This window comes from Calypte anna, chromosome 4 (genome assembly GCF_003957555.1).
Source record: "Calypte anna isolate BGI_N300 chromosome 4, bCalAnn1_v1.p, whole genome shotgun sequence".
In the NCBI taxonomy this organism is placed as follows: Eukaryota; Metazoa; Chordata; class Aves; order Apodiformes; family Trochilidae; genus Calypte; species Calypte anna.
In genome coordinates this window covers 16,670,539-16,687,426 of record NC_044247.1, presented here as the reverse complement: position 1 = coordinate 16,687,426, position 16,888 = coordinate 16,670,539, and the positions used below count along the sequence as shown (strand labels likewise).

Here is a 16,888-nt window from a genome sequence, read left to right as displayed (position 1 = left end):
CTGGACCGGGTCCCAGTGGTGCCACCGGGAGACCCGTGACCGCCCCTGGCCTGGCCAAACAGCGACGGGGCAACGCTGAGGACACAGTGAGTGGTGACAACCCAGGGAAGACCCTTCCTCTCCTGGGGAGTGGTCTGATCCTCCTGGAGACACCGGGGCTCTCTGTGGAGCCTGCACAGGCAGAGGTCCCCTTAGGGGATAAACATTCAGCTCATCCCTTTGTGTCCCATTAGGGAGAAGAAAACCAGCAACACCCGAGCCCCAGCCTCTGCTTCAGCTGATGCAGCCACCACCCCCACTCTCAGGGGTGAAGCTTCCCCAGCTCTCACACAACCAACGTGCCCTGGTGTCACTGCAGACCTGTCCCTGTCACCTGCCAGGGCAGCACAGCCCCACTTCTCCCCCCTTCCCACCACCACCCCAGGGCAGAAGGAACATGCTGCTAACAAACACCACTTCCAGGAGCTGCAGGGGGTTTTATTGGCCTGTCAGACTAGAGCTCCCTGCTTCCCACCCGCTGGTGCTTTGCCTTCTCCAGCCTGTGGAACAAGAGGCCGCTGTCCTCTCCAAGTCCTCTCCCTTCAAAGGGACAGGGCTTCCCGTGGTAGCGTGGCAGGAACACCAGACCTGAGAGTCCCCTCTCCTGGGGCTGCACAGCCAGCCTGGAGAGCAGCTTGTCAGCAGTGTGTGGGACCACAGGCTGCAGGAGGGTCCCGTAGACACGCAGGCACTCCAGCGTGACGTGCAGGATGGTGTCCAGCCACAGCTTCTCCGAGGGGTCCTGACGGTTCAGCTTCCAGGGCTGGTGTCTCTGGAAGAAGCTGTTGGTCTGCCTGACGCACAGGGCAATGCACTCTAAAGCTTTGTAGATCTGGAAACCCTCAAAATAAGTAGCCACCTGCAGCGGCAGAGAAGCCACTGATGCCAGGAACTCGTAGTCTTCAGCCGAAGCCCTCCCCCTGCCTCCCGTCTCCCTGTAATCCGAGACCTTTGGAAAACAGGACTGGGAGAAAGGTGGGAAGGTGTTGCTGGGGTTGATGTTGGGGCCGTGGAACGTTGAGCAGCCCCCCCAGGGCATCTGCCAGCTCGGAGTTCACCACCTTCACCACCTTCTCGTGGTAATAGTCACAGTCCCTCTCGGGCACGCCCTGCCGCAGCAGGAAGTACCGGAACCCGTCCACCGTGTACTGCCCCATGCAGCCCACCGGGTCGACCACGTTGCCCAGGCTCTTGGACATCTTCTGCCCACGGACAGTCCAGTGGGAATGCACAAGGACCCGCTGGGGGGGGCCAGCCCCGCTGCCATCAGCAGCGCCGGCCAGTAGACAGCGTGGAACCTGAGGATGTCCTTGCCCACCACGTGGTGGGCTGCGGGCCACCAGCCCCCGTGCTCCTCGGGGTAGCCCACCGCGCTCAGGTAGTTCACCAAGGCGTCCACCCAGACGTAAATGGTTTGTGTGGGGTCACCCGGGACCGGGATGCCCCAGGGCAGGCGGCTTCTCTCCCGGGAGACCGACAGGTCCGGCAAGTCCTCCTCCAGCCAGAGCAGCACCCGCTGGTAGAAGGGCTCCGGGGACACTGCCCGGGGGTTGTCCCGCAGCCACTCCCGCAGAGGGTCCCGGAAGGCTGAGAGCCTGAACATGTAATTCTCCTCTTTGGTCCAGTGCACCTGGGGAGGTGGGACAGGAAAAGATCATGGCCCGTGGCTGTGGTGCTGCCTTCACGTGACAATGTGGTCCCTGGGGGGAGTGTCCTTCTCTCCTTCCTGTCCTGTCCTTCTGTCCTTCTTGTCCTTCCGTCCTGTCCTGTCCCTGGGCTCCTCAAGGCCACGTGTGGGGACCCCACACTCTGCTATTAAAGATGCTCAATGCCCCAAGGGGAGGGAAACCTTCCCACCTGGCAGATTTGTGTCACCAGGTGAGGCTCAGGGAGACATGGATATGCCTCCTTACAGGTGGAGTTTTGCAGTAACAGAAAATCCTGACAGGATGGCATGGTTAATTACTGCCTTACAACCATCCCAGGCCGTGCCTTTGTATTTCTCCTGGGCACCACATTCCCCTTTCCCCTCCCCAGTTAAGCACCAGTCCCCCTTTATCTGCTGACTTTGTCACTCTGTAACCATGCTAAACGGGCCGTGCTCCTCCTACACGGGGAATGAGCCCAACCCGAATCACCTCAGAAAACGGGTCTGAAACTCCAGACACCCAACGGCTGTAAACACAGGAGAGAGGCACCACCCTTACCGGGCCGGTGCCGGTACCGGTGCCGTTACCTGATGGCCGCTCTCCGCAGAGACCTTGCAGAGGCGTCCCTGGGCATCCCTGCTCTCGGCCAGCTGGCTCTCGGGCAGGAAGCTCTCCTCGGGGGTGCAGTACCAGCCCTCGTAGGAGCCTTTGTAGAGCGCCCCGGCATCGCGCAGGGCCCCCCAGAAGCGCCGCACGGCTCGCTGGTGGCGGGGCTGGCTGGTGCGGGTGAACTCGGTGAAGGAGACGGCGGCCTGGGTCAGGGTCTGGCGGAAGAGCCCCGAGATCCGCTCGCAGAGCTCCGGGGGCGACGTCCCCGCTGCGGCCGCGGCCTGCTGGATCTTCAGCCCGTGCTCGTCGGTCCCTGAAACGGCAGCGAGAACCGGGGGGCGGCGGGGGCCGTGAGGAGGGGTCGGAACCTTCCCCATCTCCCCCTCACCAACCCCGCGGGTGCACGCAGGGGAGGACCCAGGGGAACGCGGAGAGCCCCGGGGACGCACCGGAGGCTGCGGGGCAGGCGCGGGGTCCGCGCTCACCTGTGGAGAGGCGGCCCGGGCCGGCGCCGCGGAGGCCGCGGTATCGGTGTAGAGCGTCGGCCAACAAGGCGGAATAGAGATGGCCGATGTGCGGCGGCCCGTTAGCGTAGAATATGGGAGTGGAGAGCAGGAGGCGCCGGTCGAGCCCGGTACCGGTACCGGTGGCTGCGGCGCGGCGAGGCGGGAAGAAGCGGCGGGGCGGCCGCAACATGGCGGCGGCGCCACCATCGAGACGGCGGGACAGAGAGGAGCCTCTCGGAGGTGCCACTATAGAGACGAGTGTGCAGAGGAGACCCGCCGCCACCATAGAGACAGGGGGGCGGAGGGGCCCGCCCGGCGGCGGCGCATGCGCCTTGGCGGAGCGGCGGTGCCGGGCGCGGTGACCGGGGGAGATGTTCCGCTGCCGCCTGATGGGCGCCACGGGGGGCTTGGCCACGGCCCTGCGCCCCCTCAGCCCCGCGCCGCGGGGCCGCGCCGCTGCCGGTGAGTCGGGGGCATCCCGGGATCGGTAACCTCGCAGCACCGGGGGTCCCGCCGGGTTTGTGACAGGCCCGGCCAGGCGGGGGGGTGGCGGACGGGAGGGGTCCCCGACCGATGGTTTGTTTCCCGCCGTGCCCAACGTGTGTGGAGCGGAGCGGTGCAGAGCCCCCTCCTCACCGGGCCGGTGCCCGGGGCAACCGGGGCTCTCCGGCGCCCCAGCGTGTCCGGGCACCCGGGCAGCGGCTCCGGTGGCCTCCGTGCGCTGCCGGTTCAATGAACTTCACCGAAGGGACCGGCGCGGGGCATCCCGGGGCATCGGTTGCCCTTGGGCCCGCTGCCGGGCGGCTCCGCTCCACCGGCGGCGGCAGCGGGGAGGGCCGGGGCGGGTGGGAGGCGGGAACGGTCCCGGTGTGTGGGGTGTGCGGGGCTTAACCAACGGGAAGGCGCGGAAGTACGGCTGTGATGTGGGAAACCAGCGGCTCCCCGGAGGCGTTCCGCACGTCGGTACCGACCGGGCTGCACGGGGCTATGCCGCGGGTTTGTATCGCGCAGGGGCTGCGGCCGTGTCCCTGCCCCGGGATGGGGTGTCCCTGCCCCGGTACGGGGTGTCCCTGCCCGGGATGCGCTGTCCCTGCCCCGGGATGGGGTGTCCCTGCCCGGGATGCGCTGTCCCTGTCCCGGGGGTCACAGATCCTGCGGAACAGCCCCATAGGGACGCCCGAGCACCCGCTGTCCCTCGCACTCATTATAGATCTAATTGGGACAGGCAGGAGTCTGTAATTAAGCCGCAGTCACATCCCCCGTTCCCTGGCTGCTCAGGGAGCTCCCTCGCCCGTCCCGGCACCTCCTTCCCGTCGGGAATGTCCCCTCCTGCCCCGCTGCAGGGACAGGTCCCGCTGGTGTCCCCCGCCCCCTGCTCGTCCCGGGGGGGCTGTGCGGGTCCCTCTCGCAGGAGGTGGAGCTGAGGGCACCATCCCAGCAGCAGGGACCTGGGGAGAGCTCTGAGGGCAGGGAAAGGAGCCAGGACACGCGTGGCTGATGAGCTCTCCCAGCCGTCCCTGGCTCCAGGGCTCCTTCAGCTGGAGAGAGGCTGCCTGGCTCCTCCTGGGTGTTCCTGCTGGTAACTCCTTCGCTTTCCCTTTGATCCCGAGGTGTTTGGTTGTGGCAGGAGCCGCCCGGAGCCCTCTGTTTGCGGGCAGGGCCTCGTTCCCTGCAGCCCCTCCCCGGTGTGGGACTGGGCGGTTCAAAGGGATTTACTCCAGTCTCTGAAATATCAAAAGGCAACTTTGTATTGACCGTCCTCTTGTGTTTGTTTTCTTGTTTTGTTTGGGTTTTTTTTATTCTCTAATACATTGTATTCCCCAGGCAACTTGTTGCAGCGCTGGAATGTCCCCCCGGGAGTGCAGCTGAGCAGACAAGTGGCTAGCGCTGGTGTGCCCGGGGGCAGAGGCGGTAGCTCTGTTTTTGTCCTAATTGTGGGCTTGTCCAGCTTAGGAGCGGGTGTCTATGTAAGTAGAAAGGTAGCTGAGGGGCAGAGGCTGCCCTGCACCTCTCCTCACAAGCCTTGCCTCTACTTCAGCTAACTTGACCTTGCTTTCCATCTCTCTAGCTGTTCCTTCCTTCAGAAAACTTCAAGGGGAGCTAACTGAGCTGGATGGAAATTAACTTCTTATGAGATTTTTTTTTTTAAACTGTAATTTCAGTTACCTTTGACTTTTTTTTTTTCTTACAAAGGCTCTCCTGTGTTACATATTGTGACCAACTCTTGTGTGTGACAGTAGAGTGTAGTTTAGGGAGAGGTGGACAGGGTGTGCTTTTAATGCTAAAGTAACCCATTCTTTGCCAAAAGTATCCCATTCTTTGCCAAATCTCCACCCAGAACACCCAGTGTTTACCTGTGTGAAACCACCACATCAGCCCCAAATTGGTGAGCATACGTTGATATCCAGCTCAAAAGATTCAGAGAGCAGCAAAGCTTTCCAGCCTGAGTAAATCCCATTCCCAGGCAGCTGCAGTGTTGCCTGGGGTGGACAGGTCCTAAGCTTGCACCACACAAATCTTTGTTTCAAAACTCTGTCTCTTAGAGGATCATTTTCATTAAAAGTCCCAAGTCCTGATTCTCCCATAATGAAACTCCTCAAATGCTGAAGCCTCCTGGGAAACAAGCAAACAAAAAAACCTTAATGCACAGAGGAAGAGTCTCTTCCTGTTCCTTTTAAATATTCAAGAAAAAAAAAAATACAGCAGGAGGTAACTGAAATTACAAAGCACACTCTGCTTCTCCCAACACCTGCTTAATCCAGAGCCCTTCTTAACACTCAGCTCTTTCCCTCTCTTCTCTTCCCTTGCCTGTCTTCACCTGCAGTTCTGCACTGTCCTCATCTAAGATGCCCTTCTAGATCCCTGACGTCTTCAGGTGCCCCTGGCAAAGCTGGCAGCAACCTGTTGTTGTACTTAATTGTAGGAGGAGCAGCCACTGGGACAGGAGCTTATGTAAGACCCTCAATCAATGGGGTTTCATTAATTGGGGGAGCGTGGGGAGGGGGGAACCTCTCTGTCTGTCGTGCCCACCCAGCCACGTGCTCCAACTAAATCACCTTTGTGCTCCTCAGCCCCAGAGACTTCCTTCTGAGGGATGTTGTCAAGTAATTGAAGTTCACAGATTTGATATTCCCAAACTGTACTTTTTTTGGTGGGGAGGATTGCCTCAGAAGGTTCCATGTCCAGTAAACCTGAGCTCCAGGCTGGCTGTGGTTGGTAACCCTCTGAAAGGCACACGTTAATTAATCATTAATTAATGCATCTCTTCTGGTATCAGTCATGCTGGCATACCAAAAAAAAAAAAAAAAAAAAAAAGGGAAAAAATCAACAAAATACACATGTGCTGAGGGAAAGAAAAGAAAACTTGTCTCACTCTGTGATTTTTTCAGAGCAGAGCACTGGAATGTCCCTGTTAGCTGTCAAAGCACACGGCTGTGTGTCTGCTGAGAGAGAGCTTGGCATTGTCCCTTTGGAAAAATGCATCCTGCAGACCTGATTTGCTCTTTTGCATGTAAACAATAGTTGTGGGTTTTGTTTTGCTTTTCTGAAGGCATCAGATGCAGTTTGCTGTATTGCTGCCCTTTGGACTCACTTCACAACTTCACTGTCATGCTTGCAAAAGCTGCAGTAGTTCTGCCAGCCTTGACTTCTGCATGTTGAAGCAAAAGGCTTTAAAAAGTCTCTGAGTTCTCTTCCACACTGATGAGTTCTTCTTTTCTGATGTTTTTTGACATTGTTTCAGTTCCTTGGATATGCTTTTTGTCTTCTGGTGCTCTTTTTCTGCCTGGCATGAAATTCCTCAGCTCTCACCTGAGACTGTTTGCTGTGCTATAAAGCACCTAATTGTGGGGATTGGTAAAGTGCAGGATGTCTGGGGAGTCACAGAGATTTCAGTTCCCTGAAGGAATTAACTTCTGCTCAAACACAGTTTGGATGTCATAACACTCAGTTAGAGACCTGTAAGTGGTTTGGCATCAGCTGCAGCACTGCCTGTTGTGCCTTTGCACTTTGGAGGCTCTTATTCCTTGCTGGAAATGTTCCAGTTTTAATATCCTCCCACAATTCAAAAGAGAGTAATTGGGTGATGTTTGTGTTTGGGGCTGTCTCGATAGGGCTTTGCTGTGTTGGGATTTTTTCAATGAACAATGCACAATGAACACCCTGCCCATGTGATGTGGATTATTAGCAAGGCTGGGGTTTTGCCTGGGAAAAAAATGGTTTGCTTCCCTCTAATTCCATTATCCATGGGGGCACGTGCCATGCTCTGACCTGCTTCCAGCCAGCTCGTTGCCTTTTGCTTCTCTACCCATTTTTCTTGGAGCTTAGCACAATACCTTGCAAGTTGTCCCTCTGTGTCCCCAGGAGGTGCAGGCTGTGCTCGTGCTGTACCCTGACTTTCAGACAGAATGCTCAGGAACCCGGGGTCCGGCCCTGGGACTCTCCTGCTGGGCAGTGACCTCTCTGCTGACACCATTCCTGGCCTAAGGAAAGCCAGGGAGATGTTTTGCTTGCCCTGCCCAGCTGCTCCAGGCTCTTTGCTTTGAAATCCTCTCTCCCTTTCCTGCCCCGTGCCTGCAGCAGCCCTGGGGCTGGGGTGACTGCATCTCTGCTCCTCTGCCTGGTTCCTCTGCAGCCCCCAGCTGCAGGAAGCTTGGCTGCTGGCAGCCAGGGAGCTGGGATCCACCCCACCCCTTCCTCTGGTGCATCCCCCACGGACAGACCTTCACGGACACGTTTTTTCCCCACGAGGTGCATTGTGATCCCAGCAGGGGGGATTTTCTGAGCAGGCAGGATGGACACAGGCCCATCGGGAGGGGAGGGGAGGGGAGCAGGCTGGTGCTGTGAGGTGCAGAAGATAAACATCCCCTTGTCTGCCCCCAGGTGTACAAGACCCTGAGGGAGAACAAGGAGCGTTTCACCTCCCGCGTCTCCTCCATAACCCGGCCTCAGGACGCTGGGTCAGCTGCTGGTGGGTACTCACCTGCTGGGACACCTTGGGGGCTGCTCGGGGATGATGTGCTCCTCGGGGCTGTCCCCTGGGCACCCTGCTTGGGCCACGAGTAGAAAGAGAGGAACTGGGGCAACGTGAGGCTCCCTGGTGCTGTGCAGGCATCCTGCAGGCCACAGGTTGCTCACCAAAGGCCTCTTAATTTCTGGGAGCCCATCCTGCTCATCCTGTGGTCCCCTCGTGTCAGCCCTGAGCTGCAGGGCCTGTGGCAGCCCCGGCCTCACTCAACTGACTCTGAGTCTTCTCTTCCAGATGCAGGTGCTGCTCCTCGGGGCACAGCAGGTGAGTCCAGAGGGTAATATTTAACTCACCCATTTACCCTGCCTGTGGTTCAACTGCAGGTTGCTTAGAAACAGGACTGTGTGTGGGAGGAGGTGTGCTCTGGTGGGAACTCAGGAGTTGGTCTCCTTTCAGACTACAGCTGCAGAAAAATACACAGTGGCATTTTAGGGAACTTTACTTTCTTATAATGTCTTCACTTCTTATCCAGTGCAGAGTTTTGGTCTTGCTCACAAGTTGGTTTGTGCTCTTAAAAAAGACCTGCAGCTAGATCAAACGCTGCACTTTGTGTTTTCCAAATAATTTTGAATGACACGCAGGCCACATCTCTTCTCCTGGTGTTTTGGATAATCTTTTGGCTGCGTCCCTCTTGCTGGCTCAGCAAACAGTGTCTTGCTGTCAAACTCTGGGGTGTTGTTTGGCCAGAGCAGAGGCCAAACATGATGTTACTATCCTGAACCTACTGTACAGAGAACGTCCTGGTCCTCTCTGAATCTCCAGGAGCTGTGTATTGAATGCTGGAAATGAGCTTTGTGGGTCCCCAGCTTTGCACTCCCTTCACCCAGCTGTGCAAATGCAAGCAGTGTTCTTAAATAGATGAGTTTATAAAATGAAGCTCTTTGAGAGTCTGCTGGGCGAGTAGCCCCTGATCAGAGTAAGCAGGCTGTCAGCAGGCTGTCCAGCCTGTGGTGTTTCAAGCTTCTCGTGTGGGTCATTCTCATTCTTCACATCTGAAACCAGAGGACAGCAGATCTGTGACAGAATTGTGCCTGTCCCCCCTGCTCCTGGGGGCTGGCTGTGTGTGCACTCACTGTCCCCCTCTCACCTGCAGCTCCAGGAGCTCGTCCTGCTGTCCCATCTCACGTCCCTTTCCTGCTGATTGGGGGAGGAACTGCTGCTTTTGCTGCTGCCAGATCCATCCGGGCTCGTGACCCCGGTGCCCGGGTAAGAGCTGCCCTGTCCCAGCTGAACTCTGCGGGTCACTGAGTGCTGTGCCTGCTGCAGAGCCTTGCTTGGAGACTTTGCCCAGCTGGGTGCAGCTGATGTCTTTACTGACCCCCCCGAAGGTGCTGATCGTGTCTGAAGATCCTGCCCTGCCCTACATGCGGCCGCCTCTCTCCAAAGAGCTCTGGTTTTCAGATGACCCCAACGTGACGGAGACGCTGAGGTTCAAACAGTGGAATGGGAAGGAGAGGAGGTACCTGCGTGTGTGTGTGTGTGTGTGTGATGGGGAGCAGGGCAGCCCTGGGGAAGGACTGGTGGTTAGTAAACTGTCCTTGTGAGGAGCCCCCGCAGAGCTCTGAAGGACCCTGCAGATGGCGGGGTAGAAACGACAAAAATCACTTTTTACAAGGGCATGGAGCAATGGGACATGGGGACAGGGGGGGGGACAGTTTCAAACTGAAAGAGGGGAGATTTAGATGAGATCTGTGGAAGAACTTGACTGTGAGGGTGGTGAGACGCTGGCCCAGATTGCCCAGAGAAACTGTGGATGCCCCATCCCTGGAAGAGCTGCTTAATACCTGCTGAGTCTTGCTGGGATTCCCTCAGACATGGCCCCATCACTGGCAGAAATGCTGAGAAATCAGTGAGCAGTGAAGGTGGGGGTGTAGCTGCACGGTTCAGAGCAGAGCCACAGGGACATTGGCTCACATTTAATTCTTGTGACAGCCTTACTGACCTAAACCTTCCAGCTCCAACAGCACAAAGACCTTAATTCCTACAAAGAGATAAATAAGAACTCTGGATCTTGTTACGGGTCCACAGCGTGGTCTGTGTATTGTTGGTGATTGCTGGGGTCACAGGGAAGGTGGGACCCAGGTGCTAATGGAGCTTTTTTCAGTATATATTTCCAGCCACCGTCCTTCTACGTGCCTGTCCCGGACCTGCCCTTCGTGGAGCATGGGGGGGTAGCAGTGCTGTGTGGCAAGAAGGTGGGTACAGCCCCAGCACCTCCCCAGCAGAGCTGTGGCTGGTGGTGGGGAGGGGGCTGCCTGGGGAAGGTGTTGGTGGTGCAGCAGGGGCTGTGCTGATCTCTCACCCCCAGTCTGTGTGGTTCAGCCCCAGCAGTGTCACTGCCTGGAAGCCTGAGCTCTCCTGCTGGTTTCCATTTGCAGGTTGTGCATATGGATGTCAGAGGCAACACAGTGAAACTCAACGATGGCACCCAGATATCCTATGACAAATGCCTCATTGCCACTGGTAAGCTGTTGTGTTGGTTTTCCTCTTTGTCTTGTGCCAGGGTTTTTCTTTCAGTAGCATTTATCCAACAAGGAAACCCAGGCAGCAGCACGGAGTAGAGCATCAGATCAGAGTGAGCTTTGTGTGGCCTGGATAGCAGATGTGGCCTTGGTACCATCAGTCTCCCTGTCTCTCCCCTTGCCTGCAGGTGGCACCCCAAGGAACCTTCCTGCCATTGAAAGAGCAGGAAAAGATGTTCAGAAGAGGCTGACACTCTTCAGAAAGGTAACACCGGGGTGCTGCAACACACAGGAGGAGGGAGAAACATGTTTCCCCTTCTGAGCTGGGCAGAGAGCTGCTGTCATTTTAAAGGGAGAAATTGGTGAAAAATATCTTCTGCTGCCGTTTTGTGTTCTGAGGACACTGGAAACAGGAATAAATCTTCTTTCAGATTGAGGACTTCAAAAAGCTGGAGAAGATTTCCAGAGAAGTCAAGTCCATCACAATTATTGGTGGTGGCTTCCTGGGCAGCGAGCTGGCCTGTGCTCTGGGAAGAAGAGGTGAGTGAGCTCCTGCAGGCAGCTTCTCTGCAGCCTGCCAGAAGTGATGGACCTTCCCTGTAAGCAGCCTGACACAGTCAACTTATTTGTCATTTCCCCAACTGCTGAGTTTTTGCACAGGCTTGTGGTTTGCCTGAAGTAACCCCTAATGCACGGGTGTTTTGTTGACTGCACAGCCTGAACTGCTGTTCCATTTTCTCTCCCATGAACTCTCAAGCAGCCTCTGACCACAAAGGTTTTTTCAAGTCAGGCTCTTTGGAAGCTCTGCACACCAGTGTGTGTTGCAGAGTCACTCCACCCTGTACAAAAAGTTACCCGTGCTGTCTCAGGGCTAAAAGCCACCCTGAAAACTCTTATTTCAAAGAGGTTTTCAACAATTGGATTCTTACTGTCAAGCATGTGCAGCTCTTTGAGCAGCATTGTTATGGCAGCTACTTAAATAAGGGAAGTTTTCTCCAAAGTATTAATTGTCTTCCTTGGAAGTCTGCTGCCTGCTCCCCAGGTGTGTGTGGAACAGTGGTCAGGCACTCTGGGAATCCCCAGGAAGATCTGGGAGCCAGAACTCCCAGTTTTGGAAGCTTCTGTCAAGCTCCTTGGGTGAAGCAGAGCAGATGCTTGCGTCCTGCAGCCTGTGCTGTGCTGCTGTGTCCCTGGGTTGTAAGAATCCTGCTCTTTGCTTTCCTTGCAGCACGAACCAGAGGCCTGGAGGTGATTCAACTCTTTCCAGAGAATGGCAACATGGGCAGAGTCCTGCCAGAATATCTGAGCAACTGGACCACCGAGAAAGTCCGGAGAGGTGAAGCTGCACTGCAGGGCGTGCCAGGCTGGAGGCTGTGGTGCAGCTCTTGTGCAAGGCAGCTCCCTGTGTCACTGCTGCCTGGCAGGAGGGGTCAGGGCAGGACAAGCTGCAGCTGGGGAAGCTTGGGTGGCACCAGGGCTGTGAAGCTCCAGCTCCGTAGCATTTCCTCAGGGAACACCAAGCAGATATCACGCTGCTGCCAGGGAGATTTTCCCTCTGGCTGTTCCTGTACACAGTGATCCTTGCTGCCACACTTGCAAGTTACTTTAATGCCTCTGTAACCTGGAACCAGAGTTGTCTCAGGATAACTGCCTGGTCCCCAATCCTGGGTTGCTCCAGCCTCAGATAATTCCCTCCTGACAGCCTCAGGTGGTCAGCCCCAGGGGACTGTGCCTCCTGCAGACACCTCGGGGAGGCCAGCACTGCAGTGCTCAGCTGGTAGAGCCCTGTGATGCCAAATGCCTGTTCTGCAGTTGCTGAACTCAGTGCAGAACAGATCCCTGTAGCTGGAGCTTGCAGGGCCCCACAGCTCTGAGGTCCTTGTTGATGGAGGCTGCTGCCTTGCTGGACATCTGGGTCTGGCTGTGGCAGAGCAAGAGGTGTCTGAGGTCCTTGGTGCCTGAAAACCTGTCGTGGAGTCCTTTGGATGCCACCTTGTCACCATATGTGTGCTTTTGATCATCACTTAACCAGCTCTTTCAGACTTTTTAACTGTGTTCCTTCCTCCTCGTGCTCACCCAAACCTGGTCTGGCACGTGCAGCAAGGACAAGGTGGTCTCTGCTGATCCCCCCTGCTCCACTTGCATCTCTGTGCAGCAGAGACACCTGCTCCAGCTGCTGTCCCACTGAGCTCTCACCTTTCTGCTGCTTCTTTCCAGAGGGGGTTAATGTCATGCCCAACGCCGTGGTCAAGTCTGTCTCTGTCTCTGGCAACCGGCTGGTAATTAAGCTGAAAGATGGCCGGAAGGTAAATATAAAATCAGGGAGAGGGTGAAGTCGGCAGGGGCACTGAGAGGCTTCAGGTAATGGTTATAAATTGCCAACCAGGTGGAGACAGATCATATCGTGGCTGCGGTGGGGCTGGAACCCAACGTGGAGCTGGCCAAGTCAGCGGGGCTGGAGGTGGACTCGGACTTCGGGGGCTTCAGGGTGAATGCGGAGCTGCAGGCACGCTCTAATATCTGGGTGGTGAGTACAAGCAGAGGAGGTTTCTGTCTGCTGGTTCTGCTGGTGCCATCAGAACACACCGAGCTGTGGGGGCTGCTGTGCCTCCAGAAGGGGAACGGGGCAAAACCTCTCAAAATGTGAGAGCAGTTGTAGCCCCGCAGCCCCTTCACGCACCGCAGCACGCGGGGTTGCTGTGGTAACCATGCTGCCAGTTTCTGAATATTTATGCTGTGTAAGAGGAGTTGGGGTGACCTAAAGATAGCACGGATTACTCTGTTGTGTAAGAGTCCCTTTGGTGGGAGTTGAGACTTTGAGTCCTCTGGAAAAATGTACTCAATGCTGGCTTTTTTTCTCCGAATGCTGAGAAACTGGGACTCGTGCAGCCCGGGAGTGGGGTAAGAGTTTGGGGCTCACTCCGGTCGTAGTTCCAGTGTCCTCTTCCCTTTTGGCCTTTTTTTTTGGGTGTGTATGTTGACTGAAGGTGTCAGTGCCAGTGCTGGTGCTCAGCCCATGGCTCTGTTTCAGGCTGGGGACGCTGCCTGCTTCTACGATATCAAACTGGGGCGGAGGCGCGTGGAGCACCACGACCACGCGGTGGTGAGCGGGAGGCTGGCTGGAGAAAACATGACAGGAGCTGCCAAGCCCTATTGGCATCAGTCCATGTTCTGGTAATGCTGATTTCTCCTTTTTTTTGGCTTTTCTTCTTGGGCCCCGTGGTGGGAGCTGTGTGACCCCTCCTGGAGGTTTCTGTGTCCTGAGTGTAGTGAAACTCCTTCGGCAAATCCCTGGTACAGCTCCCTGATCCCAGGAGCTGTGGGCACGGGAGGGTGTGTGAGCCTTGCCTGCTCCACCCTCACCTCTCTGAAATGTTTTTCCTTCCTGCAGATCCCAGTTTCTCCCTGAATGAGTCCCATTCAGCCAAGCAAGTAGCAATACAGAGCAGCAGCCCCTTCCTCGGAGCAGGCTGAGTTGCAGGTTGAGCATAGCAGCAGCTTTTCTGTCACAGTTATCTGAGGTTGCCCAGCACAGCCTCTTGGTTTCAGCTGTGTCATCCCCTTGCTGATTACCTGAACTGATGCTTTAGTAGCTACACATCCCTGCCTCCCAAGCCACCTGGAAGGTTGTTGTTTTCCAGAGAGAGGTATCGAGAAAATGGGCAGTTCTGCTGTAACTTTTGGAAGATCTTTTTAAAACAAAACAAAACACAATATGAAACAGACAAACAACAACAACAACAAAATCCTAAAGCCTGTTAGCTCAATATCAGAAAATTTTAAAGTTAGCAGGAGTTTAAATATGGGAAAAAGTTTTACTTTTCTTGGAGAAATCCCTTCAAAAAGGGAAATACTTCAAAAAGAGTACTTTCTGACCTCCTATCACTTACCTGAACCCTTGGTCTGTGCTGCACGGCCCCTGGGCCCAGGGGAGGGTTAAAAAGGACACAGAACCATCCCTTCCAGTTGGGTTTTTTCCTCCAGGATGCTCTGTCTGTGCCACAGATGCAGGTGGTGGGGCACTGTGAGCTGCCCTCCCGGGCTCTGCTGCCAGGTGTTCACTCTGGGGCTCTGCCAGCCCTCACCCAGGGACACTTCCTTCCCTCTGCTGCAGAGCTGGCAAACGGCAGGAGCTGCTCCTGCACTAGGTCAGGATGTTCAGGTTCCCCCCCCGAGCTCTGCCTGACCCACTGCTGGGTGCTGGCACATTCCTGGTATCCCCTCAGTAACCCCAGTCTGTGCTGGGGGATTCTGGCCAGGAAGGTTGTGACTTAAATGCAGCAATTTCCAACTTGTTCTGTGGGAAGAGGAGCATTGCCCTGTATTTTTCTGACACTACAAATGCCTTTTTCCTGCTTCATTCCTAGGAGTGACCTGGGTCCCAATGTGGGCTATGAAGCCATTGGCCTTGTTGACAGCAGCTTGCCAACAGTTGGAGTCTTTGCTAAAGCCACAGCAAAAGACACCCCAAAGAGTGCAACAGAGCAGTCAGGTGGGCTCTGGTCACACACAGAGGGCTGTCTGGGTGGGAGGGTTTGGGTGTTCCCCACAGTCACCCTGATCCCCCTGCACAGGAGGCATCCATCTTTTTGCTTCTTCTCTGGGCCAAGCTCTAAGGCTGGTTCTGATATTAAAATGCAATTAGAAGGTAACATTCCTCCACGAAGGCAGCATGTAACTCATTTACCAAACTAAAGCTTCTCCTCCCAATGAAGCTTCATTTCCCCCAGAGCAAGGACACGACCAGGATTTGCACAGCAGTGTTAGGAACTGTCAGTGTTGTGCTTCATGCTAAGACTGTTCCCTTCCCATTACCGAAACTTAACTTTCCCTAGCCACACCTCAAAGAAAAACACCTCTGTCTGGTACAGAACCTGCTCCTTAGGGCTGCTCCTACCCTCACAGGCAGCAGCTGCTGTGGTTTTTTGTGCTGGATGTTTGATTTCTTGTACCTTTAGGGACGGGCATTCGATCCGAGAGTGAAACAGAAGCAGAAGCCTCAGAAGTTCACATTTCTCCCAGCTCTTCACCCACGCCTCAAGTTCCGAAGCCAGGAGAAGATTATGGCAAAGGTGTCATTTTCTACCTCAGGGACAAAGTGGTGGTAGGAATTGTCCTATGGAACATCTTCAACAGGATGCCTATTGCTCGGAAGGTCAGTGCAGGGCTGGCGTGCTGAGCAGTGGGGCTCAGGCCGGGCAGTTCCTTGTGGAAAAATCAATCTCTCAATTTAAAATGAGGATAAATAAATGCAGAAGCTCTGTCTGGAGCAGAGCTGTGCAGTATCCAGTGGTAGCCCTGTCTCGGGTGAATGCTGGGAGCTGTCCTCGTGCCCTTCTGCACGTTTGCTCAGAATTCTTGTGGTAACAACTGGGATCAGGCTCATGCTTCCAGCCTTGCCTCTGCCTGGCTGAAATTCCCGGGCCGTGGTAAGTACAGGCAAGAATCACACGTGACTGAGCATCAGAGTGGAATGTCCTATTTTTTTGTGCTGCTTTGTCTAATGTACAAGTGTCTAAAACAGCCTTAAACATCTGTCACCCCAGAGACAGCCACAGACAGGCAGGGTAGGAGCAGCCTTGAGCAGGGGCTTACTCTATCTCTGCCCCCCATGGTCTCTCTGCCCCCCAGGCAAGTTCAGCAGCACTTAGGTCATTTTTTAACATCCTTGGAGAATTTCAGTAAACTATGAGAGTGATTCCACACTGTCCCCAGGTGATCTGTCCCAAAATAAACTACTCCTGATGCTGGTACCTCTTGGAAGCCTCATGGTGCAGTTTAAACCTGTTACTTCTCCCATTCCCAGGAAAGAGAGCTTTCCTTCGTTCTCTCAGCAGACCTTCTCTAGACCAGAGATATCTAGAGATCTCTAGATGGTCTAGAGACCTGCAGAGTCCTTGGCCTCTTGGTTTGGTGTCTAGCAGAGGTTTGAGTTTAACCCACTCGTCCTGGTTTGTCTTCTCACTTGCTGAAGATGCTGCTTCTCCCCAGCCCGCAGAAACAAATCCTCCAGGGGCAGGGGTAGGGTTTAGCTCTAGCCACTCCCCTGGGCAGGGTTTCCTGGGTTTAAGACTCTTACATAAGCAGCCGTACAAAATGCTGCTGTGGGCTGTGCCGGTCGGTGCGGTGTCATCCACAGAGCTTCCGAGAGCATCTGAGGAGGGTGTTGCACAGGGGCTGGTGACCATGCAGAGCAGCAGCTGGTGGGTTGGAGTCCCTGCAGGTTGTAACACATCCTTCCCTCCCTCAGATCATCAAGGATGGGGAGGAGCACGACGATCTCAACGAAGTTGCGAAGCTTTTCAACATCCACGAGGACTGAACTACTCCAGGAGGGGACACAGGGCAGTGGGAGCCAGCAGGACAGTGCACCCCTCACCCCGGGCAGCCAGTACTTGGGAATATTTCCAGTCACCTTAGAGTTCTAACGTTTGCACCAATAAATCAGATTGTTGTAAAGTTAAAAGCCTCCTCCCTCCTCCCCGTGTGTGGTTGCTGTATAACATGGAGTGTTTTCCCCTGTCCCCACAGCAGAGGGGCCTGTGGGGCTGCCCCTCTTCCTCCAGCCCCTCTTCCTCCAGCCCCTCTTCCTCCAGC

General features: G+C 55.5%; 2 protein-coding genes across 3 annotated transcripts; one reads left to right on the top strand and one right to left on the bottom strand.

The window, feature by feature from the left end:
- Positions 1-456: 456 nt before the first annotated feature.
- Positions 457-3,183, bottom strand: MARS2 (methionyl-tRNA synthetase 2, mitochondrial). Its single transcript, XM_030449261.1, is given in 5 exon segments — positions 457-1,055; positions 1,057-1,291; positions 1,294-1,669; positions 2,276-2,610; positions 2,783-3,183. Coding segments are annotated over 5 exon segments (1,815 nt in total). The 5' UTR covers positions 3,090-3,183; the 3' UTR covers positions 457-493.
- AIFM1 (apoptosis inducing factor mitochondria associated 1) lies at positions 3,088-16,757 on the top strand. 2 transcript variants are annotated; one of them, XM_030449259.1, is made up of 17 exons: positions 3,088-3,265; positions 5,628-5,755; positions 7,685-7,772; positions 8,064-8,093; positions 8,923-9,035; positions 9,158-9,288; positions 9,934-10,024; positions 10,208-10,292; positions 10,480-10,556; positions 10,723-10,831; positions 11,520-11,627; positions 12,509-12,597; positions 12,678-12,818; positions 13,323-13,465; positions 14,659-14,783; positions 15,250-15,446; positions 16,542-16,757. In XM_030449259.1, exons 1-17 carry the CDS (start codon positions 3,175-3,177, stop codon positions 16,611-16,613), a joined length of 1,818 nt encoding a protein of 605 aa, XP_030305119.1. In that variant the 5' UTR covers positions 3,088-3,174; the 3' UTR covers positions 16,614-16,757. The 2 variants fall into 2 exon arrangements, with proteins under 2 accessions (XP_030305119.1, XP_030305118.1); XM_030449258.1 differs by lacking the exon at positions 5,628-5,755 and adding an exon at positions 4,628-4,770 and having other exon boundaries at positions 3,142-3,265.
- Positions 16,758-16,888: the final 131 nt, after the last annotated feature.